At 49.5% G+C, this 23,996-nt stretch overlaps 1 protein-coding gene across 1 annotated transcript in view; it reads left to right on the top strand.

The window, feature by feature from the left end:
• SIGIRR (single Ig and TIR domain containing) overlaps positions 1 to 23,749 on the top strand; it is a 46,796-nt gene extending 23,047 nt beyond the window's left edge. The window contains exons 7-11 of the mRNA XM_050952916.1: positions 12,847 to 12,990; positions 13,636 to 13,738; positions 15,062 to 15,212; positions 18,904 to 19,078; positions 20,672 to 23,749. Of these exons, the coding sequence (XP_050808873.1) occupies positions 12,847 to 12,990; positions 13,636 to 13,738; positions 15,062 to 15,212; positions 18,904 to 19,078; positions 20,672 to 20,874 (776 nt within the window). The 3' untranslated portion in view covers positions 20,875 to 23,749. The remainder of the gene's footprint in view (positions 1 to 12,846; positions 12,991 to 13,635; positions 13,739 to 15,061; positions 15,213 to 18,903; positions 19,079 to 20,671) is intronic.
• Positions 23,750 to 23,996: the final 247 nt, after the last annotated feature.

Raw genomic sequence — 23,996 nt, 5'->3', positions numbered from 1 at the left:
GCCTGAGGTGTCTAGGGGAGGCGCATTGGTATGCATGAGTGTGCGAGATCTGAACTGGCTTTTGTAGGTGACAAATCTGAGGAACTGTCACAGATTGAAGTGTCACTAGAGGAGGTTTTGGAATTAATTGATAAACTCAACATTAAACAAGTCCCCGGGTCCAGATGGTATTCACCCAAGAGTTCTGAAAGAACTCAAATATGAAGTTGCGGAACTATTAACTAAGGTTTGTAACCTATCCTTTAAATCGGCTTCGGTACCCAGTGACTGGAAGTTAGCTAATGTAACACCAATATTTAAAAAGGGCTCTAGAGGTGATCCTGACAATTACAGACCAGTAAGGCTAACATCGGTACCGGGCAAATTAGTCGAAACAATAGTTAAGAATGAAATTGTCAGACACACAGAAAAACAAACTGTTGAGCAGTAGTCAACATGGTTTCTGTAAAGGGAAATCGTGTCTTACTAATCTATTAGAGTTCTTTGAAGGGGTCAACAAACGTGGACAAGGGGGATCCAGTGGACATAGTGTACTTAGATTTCCAGAAAGCCTTTGACAAGGTCCCTCACCAAAGGCTCTTACATAAATTAAGCTGTCATGGGATAAAAGGGGAGGTCCTTTCATGGATTGAGAACTGGCTAAAAGACAGGGAACAAAGGGTAGGAATTAATGGTAAATTGTCAGAATGGAGAGGGGTAACTAGTGGTGTTCCCCAAGGGTCAGTCCTAAGACCAATCCTATTCAATTTATTCATAAATGATCTGGAGAAAGGGGTAAACAGTGAGGTGGCAAAGTTTGCAGATGATACTAAACTACTCAAGATAGTTAAGACCAAAGCAGATTGTGAAGAATTTCAAAAAGATCTCACAAAACTAAGTGATTGGGCAACAAAATGGCAAATGAAATTTAATGTGGATAAATGTAAAGTGATGCACATTGGAAAAAATAACCCCAACTATCCATACAATATGATGGGGGCTAATTTAGCTACAACGAGCCAGGAAGAAGATCTTGGCATCATCGTGGATAGTTCTCTGAAGATGTCCACGCAGTGTGCAGAGGCGGTCAAAAAAGCAAACAGGATGTTAGGAATCATTAAAAAGGGGATAGAGAATAAGACGGAGAATGTATTATTGCCCTTATATAAATCCATGGTACGCCCACATCTCGAATACTGTGTACAGATGTGGTCTCCTCACCTCAAAAAAGATATTCTAGCACTAGAAAAGGTTCAGAAAAGGGCAACTAAAATGATTAGGGGTTTGGAGAGGGTACCATATGAGGAAAGACTAAAGAGGCTAGGCCTCTTCAGCTTGGAAAAGAGGAGACTAAGGGGGGATATGATAGAGGTATATAAAATCATGAGTGATGTTGAGAAAGTTGATAAGTAAATAACTTTTCCTTATTCCCATAATACAAGAACTAGGGGTCACCAAATGAAATTAATAGGTAGCAGGTTTAAAACAAATAAAAGGAAGTTCTTCTTCACACAGCGCACAGTCAACTTGTGGAACTCCTTACCTAAGGAGGTTGTGAAGGCTGGGACTATAATAATGTTTAAAAGGGAACTGGATAAATTCATGGTGGCTAAGTCCATAAATGGCTATTAGCCAGGAAGGGTAAAGAATGGTGTCCCTAGCCTCTGTTCATCAGAGGATGGAGATGGATGGCAGGAGAGAGATCACTTGATCATCGCCTGTTAGCTTCACTCCCTCTGGGGCACCTGGCATTGGCCACTGTCGGTAGAGAGATACTGGGCTAGATGGACCTTTGGTCTGACCCGGTACGGCCGTTCTTATGTTCTTATGTTGTTTGTGAGTCTAGAACTAGAAAGGAGCATGACTTCCATTTTAAACAGTTACTGATGGAAGCTGCACCCTGTCCAGTGGCACCTGACCGCCAAGGCCTGGGCCCGAGCTTGGTCTGGAGCACCCTGGCGTCAGTCTGTGAATTGACAAGGAAGGACTCTGGCGCGAGAGACCCTCGGCACCAAAGATCCCTGGCACTGCAGCAAGGAGCAGACCTCCAGCATCGATCCACATCTCCAGTGCCCCACAAGCACCATCAGAAGGCGGACAGAGGGCGCTCTCCTCAGAGAGCTGTGAGACCACCAGAGGAGGCTTTCCTGCTCCAGAGGAAGGACTCGGCTCCCAAGCAGCAAGATCTTGTGCCATTGACTCTGGTGCTGCAGACGGCACTATTGAGCCCGGTGCTTAATGACTCTCCAGCGGGGCAGTGCCTGGTGGAAGTGTTAGAGCCCCTCTCCGCCCCAGACACTTGAGGCTGCTAAGGAGCTCATTGAAATAACTGCGCCTCAACCCCTGCCCTTTAGTGAGAAGCCTGCGGCACCACCTAGGTGGGTGCTGTCTAGAGGCAAGCCGTGATGATGAGGTTCTCCCGTCCCTGGACTGACACCAATCACAGACACCCTCACAGGGCCTGCACCAACATGTGGCACTGGAGCACAGCAGTTGTTCCCTGGCACCTGACATGTGGCACCGGCCTCGGTTGTGGGACAGCTGGTGCCGATCCTCAACACGATCGTTGCGGTACCGATCCCCAACCACCTCTTCACAGCACCAACTGCTGGCGCAGGGGTTGTAAGCACTGCCGTGGTCGTCTCCCTTGGGATCTTCGGACTCAGAGGCCAACTCGTATTACTCGAGGTGCAGTAGACATAGATCCGGTAAGTGCCAAAGAGACGTACAAGTGGCCTGGCAGCTGCAGCGGCCGTCCCCGCACAATGGCCCTTCTGGACCTCCTGGGCTTACCATCAGGCCCAGGGTACCCCTTCGAGGGCTTGTAGGCTGGTAGCCTCAGGACATCACCCTTCCTGGTCACTGAAGGATAGACTTGCCCTTCGGGTTAAAGAAGTGACCCTCTCCAGGCCGCCTTCTCATACTATATAGGAGTCGGCGGAACCGGCTCCAGAACCTCCCATAGTCCAGGCCACATCTGACTGGGTCAGACCAATGGAGAAGTCCAGTGCAACCCAGGAACAACCTGGGCAGATAGAGGGCCATGAGGACCCTGTACCCCGACTTGCTTCCTCCTCATACTCACCTGATGAGGCAGTGGCAGGAGCATCAGCTTCAGGTCCTCTGCCCATTGACCACAGGGTGCACCAAGACCTGCTCCGCCACATTACCTGTAACATGGGCCTACAGGCACAGGAAGTCGAGTCAGAGGACCCAATGGTGGACAGTCTCACCCCAGAGGGTCCTTCCAGAGTAGCATTGCCTGTCATTAAATCTATCCATAACAATTATAATATCCTGTGGCAGACTCCAGTCTCCATTCCGTTCACCGCCAGAGGGCTGGAGAGGAAGTACTTTGTTCCTTCCCAGGAATATGAGTTTTTATTCTCACACCCACACCATGCTCCCTGGTGGTCTCAGCGGTGAATGAGAAGGAGCGCCATGGGCAACAGGTGCCAGCACCCAAGGCTAAGGAGGCCAGATGTATGGACCTCTTTGGTAGGAAAGTATATGCCTACAGCTGAGGATAGCCAACCAGCAGGCTATCCTGAGCAGGTATAACTTTAACTCTTGGGACTGTATGTTCAAGTACAAAGAGTTGCTCCCTGTGGAGTCAAATGCGAAGTTCTCAGCTCTGGTCGAGGAGGGGAAGGAAGTGACCAGGACATCCCCACAGGCCTCCCTTGACTCGGCAGACCCGACGGCATATACCATCTCCTCTGGGGTGGTCATGAGGAGAACTGCATGGCTCCAAGCTTCCGGGCTTCCCCCGAAAGGTCCTGAAGGCTCTGTTGAACTTCCCTTTGAGGGGCAGGGCTGTTTTCAGACCAGACAGACTTGAGGTTTCACAGCCTAAAAGACTCGAGGGCAAGGATGAAATCTCTGGGGATGCACCTGCCTGTTACCCAGAGAGAGCCTTTCAAGCCTCAACCTCAGCAGCAACAGAGGCAATACCAGCCCTGCCCAAGGCAGCTACATACTGCTGTAGGGGCAAGAACAATAGGCGTAGACCTTCTAACCCGCCCTCAGGCCAAGCCATCGTCGGGATCCAAACAAGGGTTTTGAAGGGACGACCAAGGACAGCAAACCTACCACTATCCCAGATCCTTTCCCCTGCTTTCTGAACAGTCTGTCCCACTTCTACCATGTGTGGTCCCATATAACATCGGACTGCTGGTTTCTTCGCACGGTAGAAGTGGGATATTCTCTCCAGTTCTGGTTCTCCTCATCCCTCTTCAGGGATCCTTCTCACGAACAGCTCCTTATCCAGGAGGTGCAATCACTCCTCGCCATAGGGGCAGTGGAGGAGGTTCCTCAGGAGCTACAGGGCAAGGAATTCTACTCCCGCTATTTCCTAATCCCCAAGGCAAAGGGGGGTCTTGGACCCATCTTAGACCTGCGAATACTCAACCAGTTCATGGTAAAGTTGAAGTTCCGCATGGTTTCCCTGAGCATGATTATCTCTTCCCTGGATCCGGGGGACTGGTATGCCACCCTCAATGTGAAAAATGTGTGCTTTCATATAGCCATTTGGATGGCCCACAGATGTTTCCAGAGGTTTGTTGTCGACCGCATACACTGTCAGTTCATGGTGCCCCCATTTGATTTATTGACAGTCCCTTGGGTGTTCACCAAGTGCATGTTGGTGGTCGCGGCTTTTCTCCACAAGAGGCAGGTACAGACGTATCCCTACCTCGACGACTGGCTGCTGCGGGGGCGCTCCAGGGAGCAGGTGGATTCCCAGGTCCGGTTAGTCAGAGAGACCTTCCAGAGGCTAGGACTCCTCCTCAACATGGACAAGTCAGCTCTCTCACCGACCCAACAAATAGAATTCATTGGGGCCGTGCTGGACTCGATTCAGGCAAGAGCCATACTACCAGAGTCCAGATTTCAGGCGCTGACAGGCATCATTTAGATAATACCTCACCACAACCGTGAGGACATGCCTCAGTCTCCTGACATGGCTCGCCTCAGCTTATCACCCAGGTCGAGACAATTTGGACTCAGTAATGGTGCCAGAGCAAGTCTTAGATGCCCTATGCTTATGGCTGGACCCTCGCATGTTCTGCCAAGGAGTCCCATTCAGCACCCCTCAATCATCCATGACCTTGGTAATGGATGTGTCAGACCTGGGTTGGGGGACCCAGCTAGGAGACCTACAGACCCAGGGCAGGTGGTCGCAGTCAGAGATCTCGCTCCACATCAATATAAAGGAGCTCAGAATGGTGAGACTAACCTGCCAGACCTTCCAGACCAGAATACAGGGTCAGTGTGTGTCAGTGTTAACTGACACCACCACCACTATGTTTTACATAAACAAGCAGGGCAGAGCCCGCGCCTCCTCTCTCTGTCAGGAGGCTATCCAGCTGTGAGATTTCTGTATAGCCCACTCCATTCACCTGGAGGTGTCCTATCTCCCTGGAGTATGGAACAAGCTTGCGGACCACCTCAGCAGGTCATTCCACAACCACGAGTGGTCCATCCGGCCAGAGTCATACATTCCATCTTCCAAAGGTGTGGGTTTCCCTGGGTAGGCCTGTTCACCTCCAGAAGCAACAGGAAGTGTCCAACATTTTGCTCTTTCCAAAAGCACAGTCTGGGCTCTATCTCGGATGCGGTCATACTACCCTCATAGACTCATAGACTCTAGGACTGGAAGGGACCTCGAGAGGTCATCGAGTCCAGTCCCCTGCCCTCATGGCAGGACCAAATACTGTCTAGACCATCCCTAATAGACATTTATCTAACCTACTCTTAAATATCTCCAGAGATGGAGATTCCACAACTTCCCTAGGCAATCTATTCCAGTGTTTAACTACCCTGACAGTTAGGAACTTTTTCCTAATGTCCAACCTAAATCTCCCTTGCTGCAGTTTAAGCCCATTGCTTCTTGTTCTATCATTGGAGGCTAAGGTGAACAAGTTTTCTCCCTATCCTGATTACACCCTTTTAGATACCTGAAAACTGCTATCATGTCCCCTCTCAGTCTTCTCTTTTCCAAACTAAACAAACCCAATTCCTTCAGCCTTCCTTCATAGGTCATGTTCTCAAGACCTTTAATCATTCTTGTTGCTCTTCTCTGGATCCTCTCCAATTTTTCCACATCTTTCTTGAAATGCGGTGCCCAGAACTGGACACAATACTCCAGTTGAGGCCTAACCAGCGCAGAGTAAAGCGGAAGAATGACTTCTCGTGTCTTGTTTACAACACACCTGTTAATGCATCCCAGAATCATGTTTGCTTTTTTTGCAACGGTATCACACTGTTGACTCATATTAAGCTTGTGGTCCACTATGACCCCTAGATCTCTTTCTGCCATACTCCTTCCTAGACAGTCTCTTCCCATTCTGTATGTGTGAAACTGATTGTTCCTTCCTAAGTGGAGCACTCTGCATTTATCTTTATTGAACTTCATCCTGTTTACCTCAGACCATTTCTCCAATTTGTCCAGATCATTTTGAATTTTGACCCGGTCCTCCAAAGCAGTTGCAATCCCTCCCAGTTTGGTATCGTCCGCAAACTTAATAAGCGTACTTTCTATGCCAACATCTAAATCGTTGATGAAGATATTGAACAGAGCCGGTCCCAAAACAGACCCCTGCGGAACCCCACTTGTTATACCTTTCCAGCAGGATTGGGAGCCATTAACAACTACTCTTTGAGTACGGTTATCCAGCCAGTTATGCACCCACCTTATAGTAGCCCCATCTAAATTGTACTTTCCTAGTTTATCTATAAGAATATCATGCGAGACTGTATCAAATGCCTTACTAAAGTCTAGGTATATCACATCCACCGCTTCTCCCTTATCCACAAGGCTCGTTATCCTATCAAAGAACGCTATCAGATTAGTTTGACACTATTTGTTCTTTACGAATCCATGCTGGCTATTCCCTATCACCTTACCACCTTCCAAGTGTTTGCAGATGATTTCTTTGATTACCTGCTCCATTATCTTCCCTGGCACAGAAGTTAAACTAACTGGTCTGTAGTTTCCTGGGTTGTTTTTATTTCCCTTTCTATAGATGGGCACTATATTTGCCCCCTTCCAGTCTTCTGGAATCTCCCCCGTCTCCCATGATTTCCCAAAGATAATAGCTAGAGGCTCAGATACCTCTTCTATTAACTCCTTGAGTATTCTAGGATGCATTTCATCAGGCCCTGGTGACTTGCAGGCATCTAACTTTTCTAAGTGATTTTTTACTTGCTCTTTCCTTATTTTCTCTTCTAAACCTATCCTCTTCCCGTAAGCATTCACTATACTAGACATTCCTTCAGACTTCTCAGTGAAGACTGAAACAAAGAAGTCATTAAGCATCTCTGCCATTTCCAAGTCTCCCGTTACTGTTTCCCCCTCCTCATTGAGCAGTGGGCCTACCCTGTCCTTAGTCTTCCTCTTGCTTCTAATGTATTGATAAAAAGTCTTCTTGTTTCCCTTTATTCCCATAGCTAGTTTGAGTTCATTTTGTGCCTTTGCTTTTCTAATCTTGCCTCTGCATTCCTGTGTTATTTGCCTATATTCATCCTTCGTGATCTGACCTAGTTTCCATTTTTTATATGACGCCTTTTTATTTTGTAGGTCACGCAAGATCTCAAGGGTAAGCCAAGGTGGTCTTTTGCCACATTTTCTATCTTTCCTAACCATCGGAATAACTTGCTTTTGGGCCCTTAATAGCGTCCCTTTGAAAAACTGCCAACTTTCCTCAGTTGTTTTTCCCCTCAGTCTTAATTCCCATGGGACCTTGCCTATCAGCTCTCTGAGCTTACCAAAATCCGCCTTCCTGAAATCCATTGTCTCTATTCTGCTGTACTCCCTTCTACCCTTCCTTAGAATTGCAAATTCTATGATTTCATGATCATTTTCACCCAAGCTTCCTTCTACTTTCAAATTCTCAACAAGTTCCTCCCTATTTGTTAAAATCAAGTCTAGAACAGCTTCCCCCCAGTAGCTTTTTCAGCTTTCTGACATAAAAAGTTGTCTGCAATGCAGTCCAGGAACTTATTGGATAGTCTGTGCCCCGCGGTGTTATTTTCCCAACATATATCTGGATAGTTGAAGTCCCCCATCACCACCAAATCTTGGGCTTTGGATGATTTTGTTAGTTGTTTGAAAAAAGCCTCATCCACCTCTTCCGCCTGATTAGGTGGCCTGTAGTAGACTCCCAGCACGACATCACCTGTGTTTTTTACCCCTTTTAGCCTAACCCAGAGACTCTCCACACTTCCGTCTCCTATGTCCATCTCCACCTCAGTCCAAGTGTGTACATTTTTAATATATAAGGCAACACCTCCTCCCTTTTTCCCCTGTCTATCCTTCCTGAGCAAACTATACCCATCCACACCAACATTCCAGTCGTGTGTATTATCCCACCAAGTTTCAGTAATGCCAATAATGTCATAGTTGTATTTATTTATTAGCACTTCCAGTTCTTCCTGCTTATTACCCATACTTCTTGCATTTGTATATAGGCATCTAAGATACTGGTTTGATCTTGCCTCCCAGCTTTGCCCTGACCCTCCTTCCTCTCTGCCATTATAGCCCGTGCTCCCTCCTGTTTCCAACCCATCTCCCAGGTCTTGTTCCCCACTTACCTGTGGGCTTTGCTCACCTGTCCCCGTCGAACCTAGTTTAAAGCCCTCCTTACTAGGTTAGCCAGTCTGTGCGCAAATAAGGCCTTTCCCCTCTTCGAAAGGTGAACTCCATCTGTTCCTAGCAGTCCTTCCTCAAATAGCATCCCGTGGTCGAGGAAGCCCTGAGGAGGACCATCCAACGTATGCTGTCCCGCCGATACCACTCATCCACAAGGTACTGCTCAAGATTCGCGGAGACAAGGCGGGGGTAATTCTGCTGGCCCCTGCGTGGTCATGCCAATATTGGTACACCACACTTCTGGAACTTTCAGTGGACACTCTGATCGCACTACCGCTCCTCCCTGATCTGATCTGATCACATAGGACCTGGACCTCCAGTCCTTCCATCACATGGCTTGGAAGCTTCATGGTTAAACTGAATGGAGTTCCAGTGCACAGAATCAGTGAGGGAGTTGCTGTTTGGTAGCAGGAAACCTTCCACCAGGGCCACTTATCTAGCTACGTGGAAAAGGTTTTTGTGCTGATGTGAGTGCAGTCTCATACCTCTACTTCAGGCCTCTATATCAGTCATCCTGGAGTATCTAATTGCATCTGAAGCACCAAGGTTTGGCTGGATCATCCATCAGAGTCCACCTCATGGCCATCTTGGCATTCCACCGAGGAGAGTTGGGACACTCTGTATTCGCCAGCCTTATGGTGGGCCGTTTCCTGAAAGACGTGGAATGGCTATATCCACAGTCCCGAGCGCCGGTACCTGCTTGGGATCTCAATCTGGTCCTTGCTAGGCTAATGGGTGCCGCATTCGAACCACTGACTACATGCTCCGTTCTGTATCTATCGTGGAATGTGGCATTCCTGGTTGCCATCACATCAGCCAGGAGGGTATCAGAGTTCAAAGTATCAGAGGGGTAGCTGTGTTAGTCTAACCTCTGACCCCCCCCAGTCTTCCATAAGGACAGAGTACAACTCAGGCCACACATGGCCTTCCTGTCCAAGGTGGTATCCCAATTCCACATTGGCCAAGACATTTTTCTACCAGTGTTCTATCCCAAACCACGTGCTACTGCACAGGAGCAGAGTCTTCACTCATTAGATATGCGGAGAGCACTAGCATTCTACACTGAGCACACAAAGCTTTTCGGGAAGTCAAACCAATTGTAGCAGTGACAGACTGGATGAAGGGGCTTCCAGTCTCCTCACAACAGATTTCTTCCTGGATTACAGACAGCATCCGTACCTGCTACTACCTCGCCAAGGTCCCAGCCCTGGCTATTACAGCCCACTTGACACGAGCTCAAGCGTTGTCCGCCGCTTATCTGGCCCAGGTGCTCATCCAGAAGATCTGAAGAGTGGCAATCTGGTCTTTGGTTCACATGTTTACCACTCACTATGCCAGCATGCTGGAGAGCACGCAGCTTTCGGCAAGGTGGTGCTCCAGTCAGTGATTCCTTAACTCCGACCCCACCCCCCGGGGAGAGCTTGGGAGTCACCTGATTGAAATGGACATGAACAAGCACTCAAAGAAGAAAAGACGGTTACTCACCTTCTTGTAACTGTTGTTCTTCATGATGTATTGTTCACGTCCATTCTAATACCTGCCCTCCTTCCCCTCTGTTGGAGTAGTGGTAAGAAGGAACTGAAGGGGGTCGGCTGGCAGGGCCCTCTATTGAATGCCAGGAGGGCACCACTCGACCTGACAGGAGCTGCTGAGGGGAAAAGCTTCTGATGACCATGCATGCGGCACGCACACACTTGATTGGAATCCCCTGTGATTTCTTTAAAAAGATACGTGTGAACTTAAGATGCTGTGAAAGTGATTCTATATTCCTAAAAAGATACAACAGCATTCACTTTATAGAGTTTCTATATTCTGATGAAAACCTGTACTATTTCTTTAACTCTTATGAAAGACACTTTTCATTGTTAGGCCTTGTCTACACACATCTGTACCAGTTTAGATAAACCAGTCCAACCCCTCCTGTAGATACTTATTTCAGTTTTAAAATGGCTGTTCTAGCATATCCTTACCTGAGTGTGCAGTGCTGCCTCAGTTTCCCAGCTGTTCTTCCATTGCTCCACCCAGCCTCCAGCACCTTCTGGATTGCAGAGATTTAGCCCTCTGGCTAGGTTAATTGCAGTTCTATCCCTTCCAGGGCACTTAAAATCCAAAGTAAGTCTGACACAACATAAAATTAACCTCTTCTCTGTTCCAGGAGATGTGCTAGATATCAATCTTCCCTAGTCTCTGGCCTTAGCCAGCCTTCTCTCCCACAGTGAGAGCCTAACATCTGTTCTGTTCTGTTCTGTTCTGTTCTTTCTTTCTTTCTTTCTTTCTCTCTCTCTCTCTCTCTCTCTCTCTCTCTCTCTCTCTCTGCTCCCCCAACTGCCCAGCCTCTTCCTTTTAAACCCCTCCCTGGAAGCCTGCTTCCTGCTCCAGGTGTCTCCATTTGGGCTGATTTGGCCTTTGATAGCCAATTTACCCCCTTCCTGCCTTGCATACCCCATTATAGGGTCCAGTTGTGGTTTTTTAGATTGAATCTGTTCCCATTCAACTTTTGCTCCAGCTGAACTAAATTGGTTTTAAGTAACACCTTAAGTTAAATCAGTGCAACTCAGCTTAAAGACAAAGCCTTTAGGATTATTGTCAAAGTGAAGCTGGTAAGTGATTCCGTAGCAGAAGTTATTACACAGGTTAGAAATCCTAGGAATTCCACTCTACAAAAACACCTAAACATTGGAAAGTTGGCAAATACATAAGTCACCTAGACATCCTTAACTCTGCCTCATTGTGCCATCAGAACACAGGCAGGGCCGGCTCTAGCAATTTTGCTGCCCCAAGCACGGCGGCACGCCGCGGGGGGCGCTCTGCTGCTCGCCGGTCCCGCGGCTCCGGTGGACCTCCTGCAGGCGTTTCTGCGGACGGTCAGCTGGTCCTGCGGCTCTGGTGGAGCTGCTTCAGGCGTGTCTGCGGGAGGTCCACCAGAGCCGCAGGACCAGCGGACTGTCCGCTGCCACGCCTGTGGCAGCTCCACCGGAGCTGCCTGCCACCCTCCCAGCAACCGGCAGAGTGCCCCCCGCGGCGTGCCGCTCCAAGCATGTGCTTGGCGCGCTGTGGCCTGGAGCCAGCCCTGAACACAGGTAACCTTTGCAGTCCGTCACAGAAGCTCAGTATGATTTTTTTTTGTTTGTTTTTGTTTGCAGTCATTAATGAGATATCCCTGAGTAATGGATGGATAAAGTGTTCTCTAAGTTTCTGGCTGTTGGTTTGATGAAACAGAGTTAAGATTGTTTGGGTGACCTTAATTCTGTATTATCCACTGTCTTGGTTAACTTTTTATTTGGGACTTCTTGTTATTTCTTTAAGACTGCAATACTCTTAAGGATTTTTTGCTCAAAATATATGATGGATTCTTTCAACATTAATTCAAATGATTGGTTATTTGCAAGGTTGCCATAGCCATATTTGGTCCCAGAATGTGAGGGACAGACAAGGTAGGTGCGATGATGTCTTTTATTGGACCATCTTCTGCTGGTGAAAGGTACAAGCTTGTACCTTCCACCAACAGAAGATGGTCTAATAAAAGTTATTACCTCACCTACCTTGTGTCTCTAATTATGGTGTCTTTTTAAAATATGGGAAAACTAGGAGTATCTCCTATTTTTGAGTATGAAAAAATACATTCGTATAGAGATGGTGAGAACTGATGAAGACAGATACTTGGGACCATTGCCAGGGTTGCTGTGGGATTTGTATTACAGCTGCACCTACCATCTGCTTGGTGCTCTTCAAAGCATCCAAAAAAAACATGCGGTCTGCTAGCTCAAACCAGCGGTAATAACAAGTACAGTCCTCTTTGGGGAAAGAATTCAGATGATGTCACCAGGACACTGGAGTGTAAGATCAGGTCCCGCTCCAATTCCTGCCTTGCTCCTCTCAAGGGGACAGGGACATTTTAAAGTCCACCCCTGAAGCAATCTAGTCCATGTGGCTGGGATGTTGGGTTTCCTACATGGTGAGTTTTTCAGTGTCATTAAAAATCCTGGAAGTAGCACCATCTAGTTACACAGCAATTCATATGCAAGTTAACACCCTGTTAACTTGCCCCAAAGAGATTCCATCCTGAGGTGTCTGAGCAATGCCTTCCCCAGTTGGGAAGCTTATAGGAAACTGGCTATCAGTGCTGAAAAACTGAGCTCTGTATCTACCACACTGTAATGTTAAGTGTCTCTTTTACCACCACCATTCTCCCTTGCCCTGCTGGGCACTTTTCACAGATGGGAAGCTGTATGATGCGTATGTGTCTTATGCAAACTCCCCGGATGACAGGAAGTTTGTGAACTTCATTATGAAGCCGCAGCTGGAGAACCGTCATGGCTACAAACTCTTCCTGGATGATAAGACCATCCTGCCCAACTCAGGTATGGACCATCCCAGATGCCGCAAGGCTCGGGTTACATGAGAGGCAAATGGACATGCTTCCGCTGTTGGAAAGTCAGCCTTGACCTTAGGTTAATGAACCTGCTCTTTAGGACCCAGGAAGCCTCACCTTGCACAGAAGGTCTGCTCTCTGGTGTGCCACTCCCTTTCCTCTCCCACACACCTTGCAGTCAAAGATTACAAACTCTAACTGATTAAGAATGCTGTGATGTCAATAGCCGAGTGTTTTAGAGATGGGAAAAGAGAGGCACTGAAACGTTAAGTGTTCCCTCCAACGTCCCATAACAATTCAGCGAGAGAGTTGGGGATGGAACCCAGGAGTCCTGACACCTGGTCCCCTGCTGTAATCACTGGAAAACACTTTCTTGAGCTCCGATAGTGTAACCTGCATCTGGAAGAAGAGCACTTTACTCTCTAAAACAGGCTGGGTTATGAATTCAGCTGTTTGAGAGACTGTGGGTCTCTCCATGAGGATGCCCTGTTGCCCTCAGTTTGGGTTCGGATGCTAAGGCAGCCCATTCCTGGAGGAGGAGGAGGACTAGTGAAGTGCTGGTGACCCATTCTGGCTCTGCTTAGTCTTTGCCATGGCTGTGACTGTGAATCTCATTTTTATCCTACTCATCTAGAGCCTTCAGCAGACCTGATTATGAACGTGAGCCGGTGCCGGCGCCTCATTGTGGTTCTCTCGTATGCATACCTGGAGCAAGACTGGTGCATCAACAACTTCAGGTGACTGGCTGGTCACTGAGCAGGGTTCTAGGCTGCTGCTTTGCTCCCCTGGTAGCACAGAGGTAGTTCTCACTAGATTGTCAGAATGACTGCAAGGCAAACTGCGCCCTGTTCTTCTCCCCGCTCTGCAATCCAGTCATGTTATTCCTCCTCCTCCCCTACACTGCTGGGGTGTCCAGCAGAGGAGTCACTGAGAGCACAGGAGGGAGAGTCTCTCTGCTCTCAGTTCCTATGTCTGGTGCCACAGCAGCCTGTGGTGGCTGTGAGGAGCAATTGCAAGTAAGTCCTGCTCGGTGCAGAGCAGTTAGCAACCAAACTCTAACAAGCCTCTACTGAGTATGTGCAAACTGCAATTTTCACAGGCCAGATTCAGGTGTATTTTCCTAGGGGCAGCAAAAGGCACATCCTGGGCAGGGCCACACAGAGGATTCAGGGGGCCTAGGGCAGGGCTGGGCCTGCGGCGGCAATTCAGCAGCGGGTCGCTCTCAGAGGGAAGGACCCGCTGCTGAAGAATGAAGTGGCGGCAGTAGAGTAGCCGAAGTGCTGTCAATTGCGGCTCCCCCCCCCCTGCGCTGTTTGCGGCGCTTGTATTCACTGGGCAGCGCTCCAAGGCTTTGGCAGCCCTTCAGCACTGGGTCCTTCACTCGCTCCAAGCCTTCCGCTGCACTGAAGGACCCGCTGCCGAAGACCTGGAGCAAGTGAAGGGCCTGCTGCTGAAGTGCCGCTGAAAACCTGGAGCAGCTCACGGGGCCCCTGCGGGACCCAGGGCAAATTGCCCCACTTGCCCCTGCCCTGGGCAGCCCTGATCCTCGGCACCATGGTGACCTCCTCCCCATTCCACCGAAGTTCAAGTCTCTTTTTCCAAAGCCAGAGATTTGAATTAAACTATTGTAAATTTTTTTTAAAAGGTTAAAAAAAACCCCAAACACAAAAAACCTTCCCTAATCTTGTTTTCTGAAATGGTTCAACTTTTTATCTCATACTTTCTAAAACATTTGCTAGCCACCTGGCATGGAAAATTCGAGTCCAAACTGCGAAAGTTTGCCAAAGTTATAAGCAAATGAATAGACAGTATTGGGCAATCTTAACTACAGGCATCTCTTCCAGCTCCACATATAACGTGGTTACAAGCCCCAAAAACCTTGCCTCTATTCTCCTTACTCCAGCTCCCAAAGCAGTTAGCTCCCAAGCCAATGGTCATTGAAGCCAATGGGAGTCTTGCCATTGCTTTGCAGTTGGTCCAGGCAATGAAGAGATGGGTTAGCTGAACAGGCATGATTCATTGCACTCCTAACTCCCTGGAACGGTTGCTTTGTATTGCAGGGACGGTCTGTTGAGACTGTTGGAACTGTCCCAAAGACCCATCTTTGTCGCCTTTGAAAGCCAGTATCGGAAGATAGAGCATCTAGCCATTAACCTGCTGAAGCAGCAGAAGAATGCTGTGACCTTACTGCTCTGGCGGGCTGGCTCAGTGGTAAGCTGTGGGTGGGGTGGGAGTGGGAGGTTTCTCACAGTGCTGCTGAAAGGCTCTGGGTACCACTCTCCTTGACAAAGCAGCATTTCAGACTTTGCAAGAAGCACTGAAGTGAAGATGTGCTTCTCTGTGGTGGAGGGCCTGAGAAGCTCCCTCTGCTCACTGACCTCACAATGGTGTGTGCCACGGCCTCTCTTCTACTCCAGAGCTGGAAAAATAGAGCGAGATAGGCTGAGAGGGGTCTTCAGGATTTTCTCCACTAACTCCTTCTGGGGCATTTCACTGTCCTGCCTCTATACATCCCTCCTCTTGGCATCTGCTATGGCCACTTTAGCCCTATGACTGGGAAGGCAGGCTAACTCCAATCAGTTGTCCGTTCCTGAGCTGGCCACTAAGAGATGCTGCAGCCTCCTTTTCTGAAAGCAATGAGCGCCACTTCAACTCTGCTGAGGTAACAGAAACCAGAGATTCTCCCAAACCCACACAGACTCCTACTACAAGGAATGATAGGTGCTGAACTGTCAGTCCAAGCCTATTGCTACTCAGGGCTAGTCTACGTTAGAAGTGCTACAGCATTGCAGCTGCACTGATGCAGCACATCTGAGGATGATGCTGTATGCCAACAGGCGAGAGCTCTCTTGTTGGTATAATAAAACCACCTCCATGAGAGGGGGTAATTCTGTCGGCAGAAGAAGCTCTCCCGCCAACATAGCACTGTCCAGGCCAGTGTAACTTATGTTGCTCAACAGGATGGCTATTCACACCCTGAGCGATATGTTGTATCGACATAAGTGGTAGTGTGTACAAGCCCTTTGGCAGCCCTGCTGGAAGGGTCCTGCAATATCAGAACTAGAGTGCAGTGGCCTTTGAACAGCCTGCGCTGCAGCTGTCCCCCACAGGCCTCTTGGCTGCTGCCCTGGGCTCCCGGCACGTAGCTCTCCTTGAGAAGCCCTCTGGCCACTGACACATTACTCACATTAATTGCTGGCTGGGGTTTTTCACAAAGAACAGTTAATCCTGTAATCCACATAATCCTCCCTTGCCTGGAAGCTCAGAGGCAAAGGAGCATGAAGTTTCCTAGAAGTGCTGTATCTCCAGGTAGTGACCCAGATGGCCACGTGGTGGCATCATAACCTGAGAGATGACAATGGGCAGTAGGTTAAGAGATGTCTCAGCATGCTACAGTGCTGGGGAAGAATCTTCATGTCCAAACAGACACGGAGGCTACAGGACAGATTTTTCAGTAGTGCTCAGCTCCCATTGAGAACAACGAGAGCTGCTGGGTGCTGAGGACTTTTGAAACTTGGGCTGTAAATGACTTGCCCAGAGACGCACATCAAATCAGTGGCAGAGCTGGAACAGAGCCCCAGTCTCCTATCTGTGCACAGAAAGGACCACACTTACTTACCAAGGCTGTGATAATGGGATAGAGAAATTAGATACACAATTGTGCAGGAAATTGGAGTTCTAACTGTGTAAAGAACGAGGCCCACAGTGACAGCAGCACATTTTTAAACCACTCCCTACAATTAACAACGTTCCCTCCTCAGTCATGTTATAGAAACTACATTCTCAGTGGTGCTACTCTTCAGAGATCAGCATGGACGCTCCTGGTAGAGCTGAGCTCCTCTGGTGCCACTCACTTGGCTATAGACTCCTCTCCAGTTCTCGGACAGAGGTGGGGTGTATACGGTTAGCCTTTGGGCTCTCTCATTAGCCTAGCCACATTCACCTGTGTATCTGACACAGGATGGAGCCAGCCATTTAAACCCTTTAACTCATTGCATTCATGGGAACACACTGCCTTTCTCACATGGCCTTGACCTGTGCAACTAAAGCCAAGTTTAATGCTGTCTTTGCCAAGAGCATTTTAGGGCTAGCTTGTCCCTGGTCTTTGTGCACCCCACTTATGGGACAGCAACAGCTAATCCCCACATCTGGGGAAGATGCTGGAACTACTTTCTCTGCACTACAGGGGTACAGCTTGAAAGAGAGGGGGGCAAAGAGTGGCAGCACCATGTCCTCACCTACCTCTCCCACTGCCCCACTATGCATGCTCTCTGGGTGGATCGAGTCTCTCATTTCAGACTAAAAGTGCTCAGTTCACAAGTCAAATGTGAATTCTAACAGCCAACCCCAAACTCACACTGGGCTCTTTCCCTCCCTGCACCACCACCAGCAATAGGGGCTCGTCAGGACTAATTCTGCCCTCAGTGCGGCTGGTGTAACCCCTGTCTTCCTTTCCTCAGCTATGCCAGTGCAAGCCATGGAAGGGGAATGGGTTTGCACAGATGTAAGCCAGTGAGGCATCCTGCAGAATCGTTATTCCTGGTGCCGATGCAGAAGAAGGAAAGACTCCACTGTCAAATCCCAGAGCCCAGGGTCTGGCAGTTACAAGAGCCAGGACCTTGGCTTTGAACTCAATGACACCCACCAGATCTGGAGCCCCATTCTGTCTAGGGGAGACCAGCACTTTAACTCTCTCCAGAGCAGCGTGTTTGGGACTAGAAAGCTAGCTTGAAACGCTGGACAGAAGCTTTCTCCCGGGCCTAAAAGGAAGTCCTGCTGCTTCCCACAGCTGTTTCTTTTTCAAACCCAAGCCTAGACCTGCAGCTTCTAGCCTCCATACAGTCTCAGCAGTTCTGCCGGGATCTCCACCCAGGTTCTGCTAGTTTTTCCTGATCTCAGCTTGGCGAGAGGCCATCTTCTGAGTACAGCCTCTGCCAGAGCTCTGTTGCTGGGGCTTCAGACATGTGCAGGGACATGCCCTTGCTGACAACAGGGAGCTGTGCAGCTAGAGCAGCCCTGCCAGAGTGAAGCAGCACTGAACAAATGCAAAGCCCCCTCCAGCTTCAAGAAGAAAGTATTGCACACGCCAGACTGTCAGTGTCTGAGATGGCAGGCCCCATCCACACTTGCCCCTCACTGAAGGGGATTGGAAGCTTCTTGTAGCTGGATTGTTCAGATCTCAGGAGCTTCTGTACAGCATTTATTCCTCCAGATTTGATCCTGGCACTACAAATAAGGTAGCACCGAATCCTTCTTGGTTCAGATAATGTGAAATTCCCAGTGAGGAGACAGGATTACACCATTCCCCTGCTCTCTGTGGGACTCGGGAGTGTGGGGAACACCACAGAAGGGGCAGGAGTTTGTAGGAGGAACATGCTCTGGCGGATAGAACAGGGGACATCTAGTCAGGGGACCTGGGTTCTACTCACAGCTCTCAGTGACCTGCTGGGTGCCTTCTCTGGGGAAGGGACTTCCTGTCTGTGCTTCGTTTCCCCTTCCACCCTTCGTCTGTCTTGTGTGTCTAGACTGTATGCTCGGTGAGGTAAGGACTGTCCCTTCCTACAGCTACAGACAGGGCTAGCACAATGGGATCTTGGGCGCAGCTGGGGCCTCCAGACTTGACATAATACAAATTTTAAAAAAAGATTCAATTTTTCTCTGATTTTTGGCTGACTTTCCAGCTCCCTCTGCATAAAAAGGAGTTCTGTCTCCATAAACTTTTCAGGGGCCAGACCTGCTGCATGTGTCACAGCTCACATGCACCAAGAATGCTCTCAGCAAGTAGGTGCTGAAACTTGTCCAGAGACGTGTCAGGAGTTGTGGAGCTTTGCACTCGGCGAAGGATATGGCTCGAACAGAGCTTGGAGGGGAATGCTACCAAGGTTCTCCGTCTTCCTTACAGACCCCGTCATCAGATTTCTGGAAGGAGCTGTGCCTGGCTCTGCCACGGAAGGTGTCGTACCAGGGGATCATGGCGGACCCTCAGACCCAGCTCCAGGAAGACAAGGACCCCATGCTGATTCTCCACAGCAGCGACCTGGAGTACCAAGGAGACCCCCATCCTGAGGGAGACCTGGGTACTGTAACCATCTGTCTGTGTTCTTATATAGCTCCCATTGCCATCGTTTCTGAGCCCCATTCTATAAAGGGGGATTTTACAACAAACTGGCTGGGCTGCAGACACTTATTCCATGAACACCTAGTGTCTAGGAACGAGCACCCATAGGGCCAGACTTCCCCGTGGTGTGTCCTCCTCCCGTTGGTGTTCCACACGTGGAGCTAGGATTGAGTAGGAGCAAAGTTCGCCCCTTAGAGCACCATTTCCAACCTCACGTCTGAGGTTACAGTCAGGATTAGTGGGATGAGCAATGACAAAGGGCCATTGAGAGCCATCTCAACGTTTCCTCCTTCCCCTGCTCTCTGCAGCTGCCTGTTGGAGCCTTGCACTCTGACCCAACTCCTCCCCCATAGAGATGGTTGTGAGTTTCCTTCCCATGCCCCCAAGGCTGTCTCTGTCATTGACTTTGGATTGGGTTCGATGCGATCAAATCCTGGTCGGCTAACCATGTCTAACACAAGATATTCATGCCTGTCACTAACTAAATCACCATGGATGGCCATCGACCCCAGCTTCTCCCCATGACCCCCAACATACATATGTGCCACCTACCCTTCCCTTTTGGCCTCTTGGGGAGAGCCCCACAGTTTACTAGGACTCTGAGAAGCGCAGAGTAATTGGAGGCCTTATCCCTTTCCCTGTGCAGGCTGAAGCAGTCTATTATCCTCCAAGTCAACACGTCAAAGAGAGCACGGCATAGAAGGGAAGGGTTATACCAGTGGCCATTTGTTTCCTTCACAGGCTGAAAAGACAGTGATGATTGCTGGGTCTTGTCTCTTCCCAAGCCTCTGGAACAGCAGCTGTTGGCTGGAGTAGTGGGAGGGAGGTGCGCTTACTGGTATTTGCCCCAAAGGACTTGGAGAGGGAGTCCAGGATTTGTTAACACATGCTGAGTTGCTGGGAAATATATTTTAATTTTAGTAAGAGGATTCAAATAAGTCCTGTGCTTATAAAAGATTTACAAGCAGCTGGCAACACAGAGCTCAGCTTGTTTGTGTCCAGCGATTGTCTTGTTAGGCGGCGAATGGAGAAATGATGGGCTTGGCACAGCTGGCTGGAGTTCAGACAGGAGCACTGCGGCGATTCTGCCAGGTGTTCTTTGCAGCCTGACAGCAAGTTGTCAGACCTCAGGCACCCAACTGTCAGGAACAGGAGTTACTAGTTGTGTGCTGCATCCCAGCACAATGCTTGGTAAAGCTTCCCTTCTTAGGCTAGTGCAGCAGAGTGCGGGGATCCTGGGGCAGCCTTGTTCTCTAGCTTTGCAGGGCTCTGGCAAAAAATTTGGGAAGACAGTGTGACTGGGAGATGTGGCAACAGCTCTTCACTATGAGGAACAGTTCCTGGGTCTTTTTAATTCCTGTTCTTCCACTGTTGGCTGGTATGGCTTGACCCTAGAATTGCTATTCGGTGGTAGGAAAGCTCTGTAGTCTCTATCCAAAAATCCCCATTCCACCCCCAAAGCAAGCCAGAACTCCTGGGATTGCCACAGAATAGGAACTGCTGGGGGTCCTGTCCCCCATCTCCCACCAATCTGTACTCTCCATCCCAACAGGTGTCCGTGGGTCCATTTTAAGGGGCCTTCCGCCCCCTCGAATAACTGGCCCTGATGGACCACCAGCGCTAGCAGCTGGCATCACTGACGAAGTGCAGCTGGAAGAGGGCCAGAGGAGCGAAATAGACATATCTGACCTGGGGTCACGCAACTACGGAGCAAGGACAGACTTCTACTGCCTCGTGACCGAAGACGACCTCTGAGAGGGAGAGCAGAGACGGTGGGATTATTGCTCCCGTGGGACTGTCCATCCTGGTGTCCCTTTAGAAGGAAGTGCTGCTCAGCTAGTTTCTTTAACCCAGAGACCTGGGCAGGTCTTCAGCACTCCCATTCCTGGGTGTTCTCTATGGGGAAGCCAAGGCAGGGAAAAGGGCTGACTTTTTACCCACCCACTGGACCCTTACAGTCCCCTTTAAATGCTGGGGATCTTAGTTTTTGCATCTGTTCAGGACCAAGGGAAATTGCTAGGAAAGAAGAATTCAGTCTTTTGCCTGGAACTTGCTGAAAGAGCCTGGGGTGGTAGAGAGGAAAAAGCCCAGGGAAAGCTGATGCTGTGAGGTGGGCCATGGCATTGCAGATGGTGAGGGCTGTCTCTGGGATTGCTAGAACCACTAGGGGTGCATTGCAGTAACAGATGCCAATGAGATGCTGGATTTTGTTGTGGCTGTTGGCTGCCGAGATACTGGCAAGCACTGAGTTCCTGGCTATACCAAGGCACTAGGTCTTGCTGTGACTGGGTTGGGGGAACACTACCAGCAAGGCTAAGGCTGGGGTCACATTGAAAGGTGATTGGGATTTGTGATGATAAATGTAGAGCCATAGTACAGTGTAACACTGTTGCAGCAAATGCCCATGGAGGCCTCAGCCATCAGCTGGAGCTAGTGTGTGGATAAGCGGCCAGACAGCACAGAGGTCTGATGGGAGTTAGGGGGGAACCTAACTCAGCCTCATGACTGAAGAATAGAGACAGCCACGGGCGTTAAAGCAGCTTGAGGGCAGAGCCACCAGAAAAATCCAGGGGGCTGAACCCCCCTGCTGCTGCACTGTTTGTTACTCAGGGGTTCTAGTACCACCAGCACTTTGGCAGGGGCCATTTCCTGTGAAGGAGCGAGAGCAGGGACGGGTCGTTCTCTCTAGGAAGTGCCCTGTAAGGGCATCGCTCACCGGCAGGCATTACAGCGCTGTTCCTTAGGCACCAACAGGACAGCTTTGGAAAGGCTTTCCTTGATTCACAGAGCAGCTTCGCTCTTTCTTCTTTTTGAAATACAATTAAAATAACTGTTATTTTAAGCTGGTCTTGGCCTTTTCTCTCCCCCCCACAGTTTTAGGAGAGGATGGAGGTTGTGAGCTCTTTGTGGAAGGAGGGCTGGGATCTCACGTTCTTCCCTCTTTAGGCAGTGACATGCAGCCCCAGGGAGGGGGCTTGTAGTGGCAGGAGACGGGGCAGAGCTTAGTGGGGACTCAGGACTGGAATAGCAGGGGGGATTCAGGTCAGGACTGAAGTGTGTTGGCAAAGGCCTCTGATCTTGATTGCAAACTGCACAGCACTATTTCATGCCAGTGCTCCCTTGCACGTGGGAACTCTAGTATTTACCACACCCACGGCCCCAGCCGGTACTTCTCCCAAGTTACCTGTACTGAGTCAGGGAAGTGAGCAAGGGGCCCCAGAGGCCAGTGCAGGACACAGATGCAGCACAGACAATGGCGACTAGCAGGAGACGCCCCTTCAGTTAGGACTTAGCAGGCACTAGCTCAGACCCTAGATACAGTACTATGGTCCCACTACCCCCCGGGTTCTGACAACGGCTGCTGCCACTCTCAAATCAGGTTAGAGATGGGTCAAGCCAGCCAAGAGATGTGGGGTGGGCCTGGCCCCAGGTTCCAGAGGACTCCAGCTCCATCCTCCAAAGGGAAAGTTACAACATAGACTTAAGACAAAGCAAAAAGCTGACAACTTCTGTGCTTTGCCTGGGGGGCCCGCAGAGCACTATCCATGGGCTTGTTAATGTTTCATGATTGAGGCTGGAAGGTGAATGGGGCTCTTTCAGGGAGTCTTTGCATGAGATTCCTCGTCCCGCTGATTTACTGCTCCACAAGGGCTTGCAGCTGAATTTGCAAGTCACAGCCACCAACACGGCTAGGCCCAGGGGCTGCCTGCGTGAGCGAGCTGTGGGTATGCGGGGACCGTGACTAACAGTCCATATGGTACCTTTCCTGCTAGGCTATCAGGGCTTCCTCCGCCCCCTAAATGCAGCTGAGAGGATGGAGCCTGGCAGCGCCAGGCAGCAGCACAGCACAGCAGTTTGGGACACCGTCACCCATGGAGATTGCAAAAGTGTTTTGTGCAGACAGAACGTGATTAGCCATTGCAAAGTCAGTGTGGGCTTGGGGCTAACATCCCTGCTCTTGTGAAACACTGGGGCACCTTTCGTTATCACATGAGCCAAGTGTGAAGCAAAAATCAGCAGCAGCCTCCCCAGTGCCACGCTAGGGCATTGGCTCTGCATGCACGCTGGAGGAGTGTCATCTACCACCTCACCAGTCCTCCCTAGTGACCAGCCCAGCCCTGCTTAGCAGGTGCAAGCCAAGAAGCTCACAACCCCAGTGGTCTGACTCCACAACTGCTGCAAGTTACTTGCACTCATTACAAAGCCCTCCTGAAAAGCAATTAACTTTAGTGTCAGGAAACTTTTTGGTCAGATGGACAGTAAGGAAGGTTTAGCTGGCAGGGCTCCTCTGGGGGTTACCTGATCTGAGCTATACCTAGCTAGGAAGGGATCTTCAGAAGAACAGCAGAGGCGGGACGTTACCGTGCTGTGGCTAGGAGCTGCTGCACTCAGGCTGCAGCTTGTCTTCTGCTGCTAGCCCTGGCTCTCCTGCCCATAGGTAGTAGGCCGGGTTAGAATGTAGAGCAGGCAGCCTTTCAGAAGCAGTGTGCTGAGTCTTCATTCATTCACTCGGATTTAAGGTTTCATGTGCCAGTCATACATTTTAACATTCTTAGAAGGTCTCTTTCTATAAGTCTATCATATATAACTAAACTATTGTTGTATGTAAAGTAAATAAGGTTTTTAAAATGTTTAAGAAACTTCATTTAAAATTAAATAAAATGCAGAGCCCCCCGGACCAGTGGCCAGGACCCAGGCACTGTGAGTGCCACTGAAAATCAGCTCGTGTGCTGCCTTCGGCACCCATGCCATCGGTTGCCTACTCCTGATGTAGAGGGAGCGTTAACGTGACAGCAGCATCCTTACCCTTTCCCCTCTTCCTTCTCATAAACACACCAGAAAGAACTCTGAGCCATGCCCTGGTCAAGGCTAGGGTG

The sequence above is a fragment of the Gopherus flavomarginatus genome, chromosome 5, assembly GCF_025201925.1.
Source record: "Gopherus flavomarginatus isolate rGopFla2 chromosome 5, rGopFla2.mat.asm, whole genome shotgun sequence".
Taxonomy (NCBI): Eukaryota; Metazoa; Chordata; order Testudines; family Testudinidae; genus Gopherus; species Gopherus flavomarginatus.
Note: the sequence above shows the minus strand (reverse complement) of the source record. Positions and strands in the feature narration are given on the sequence as shown.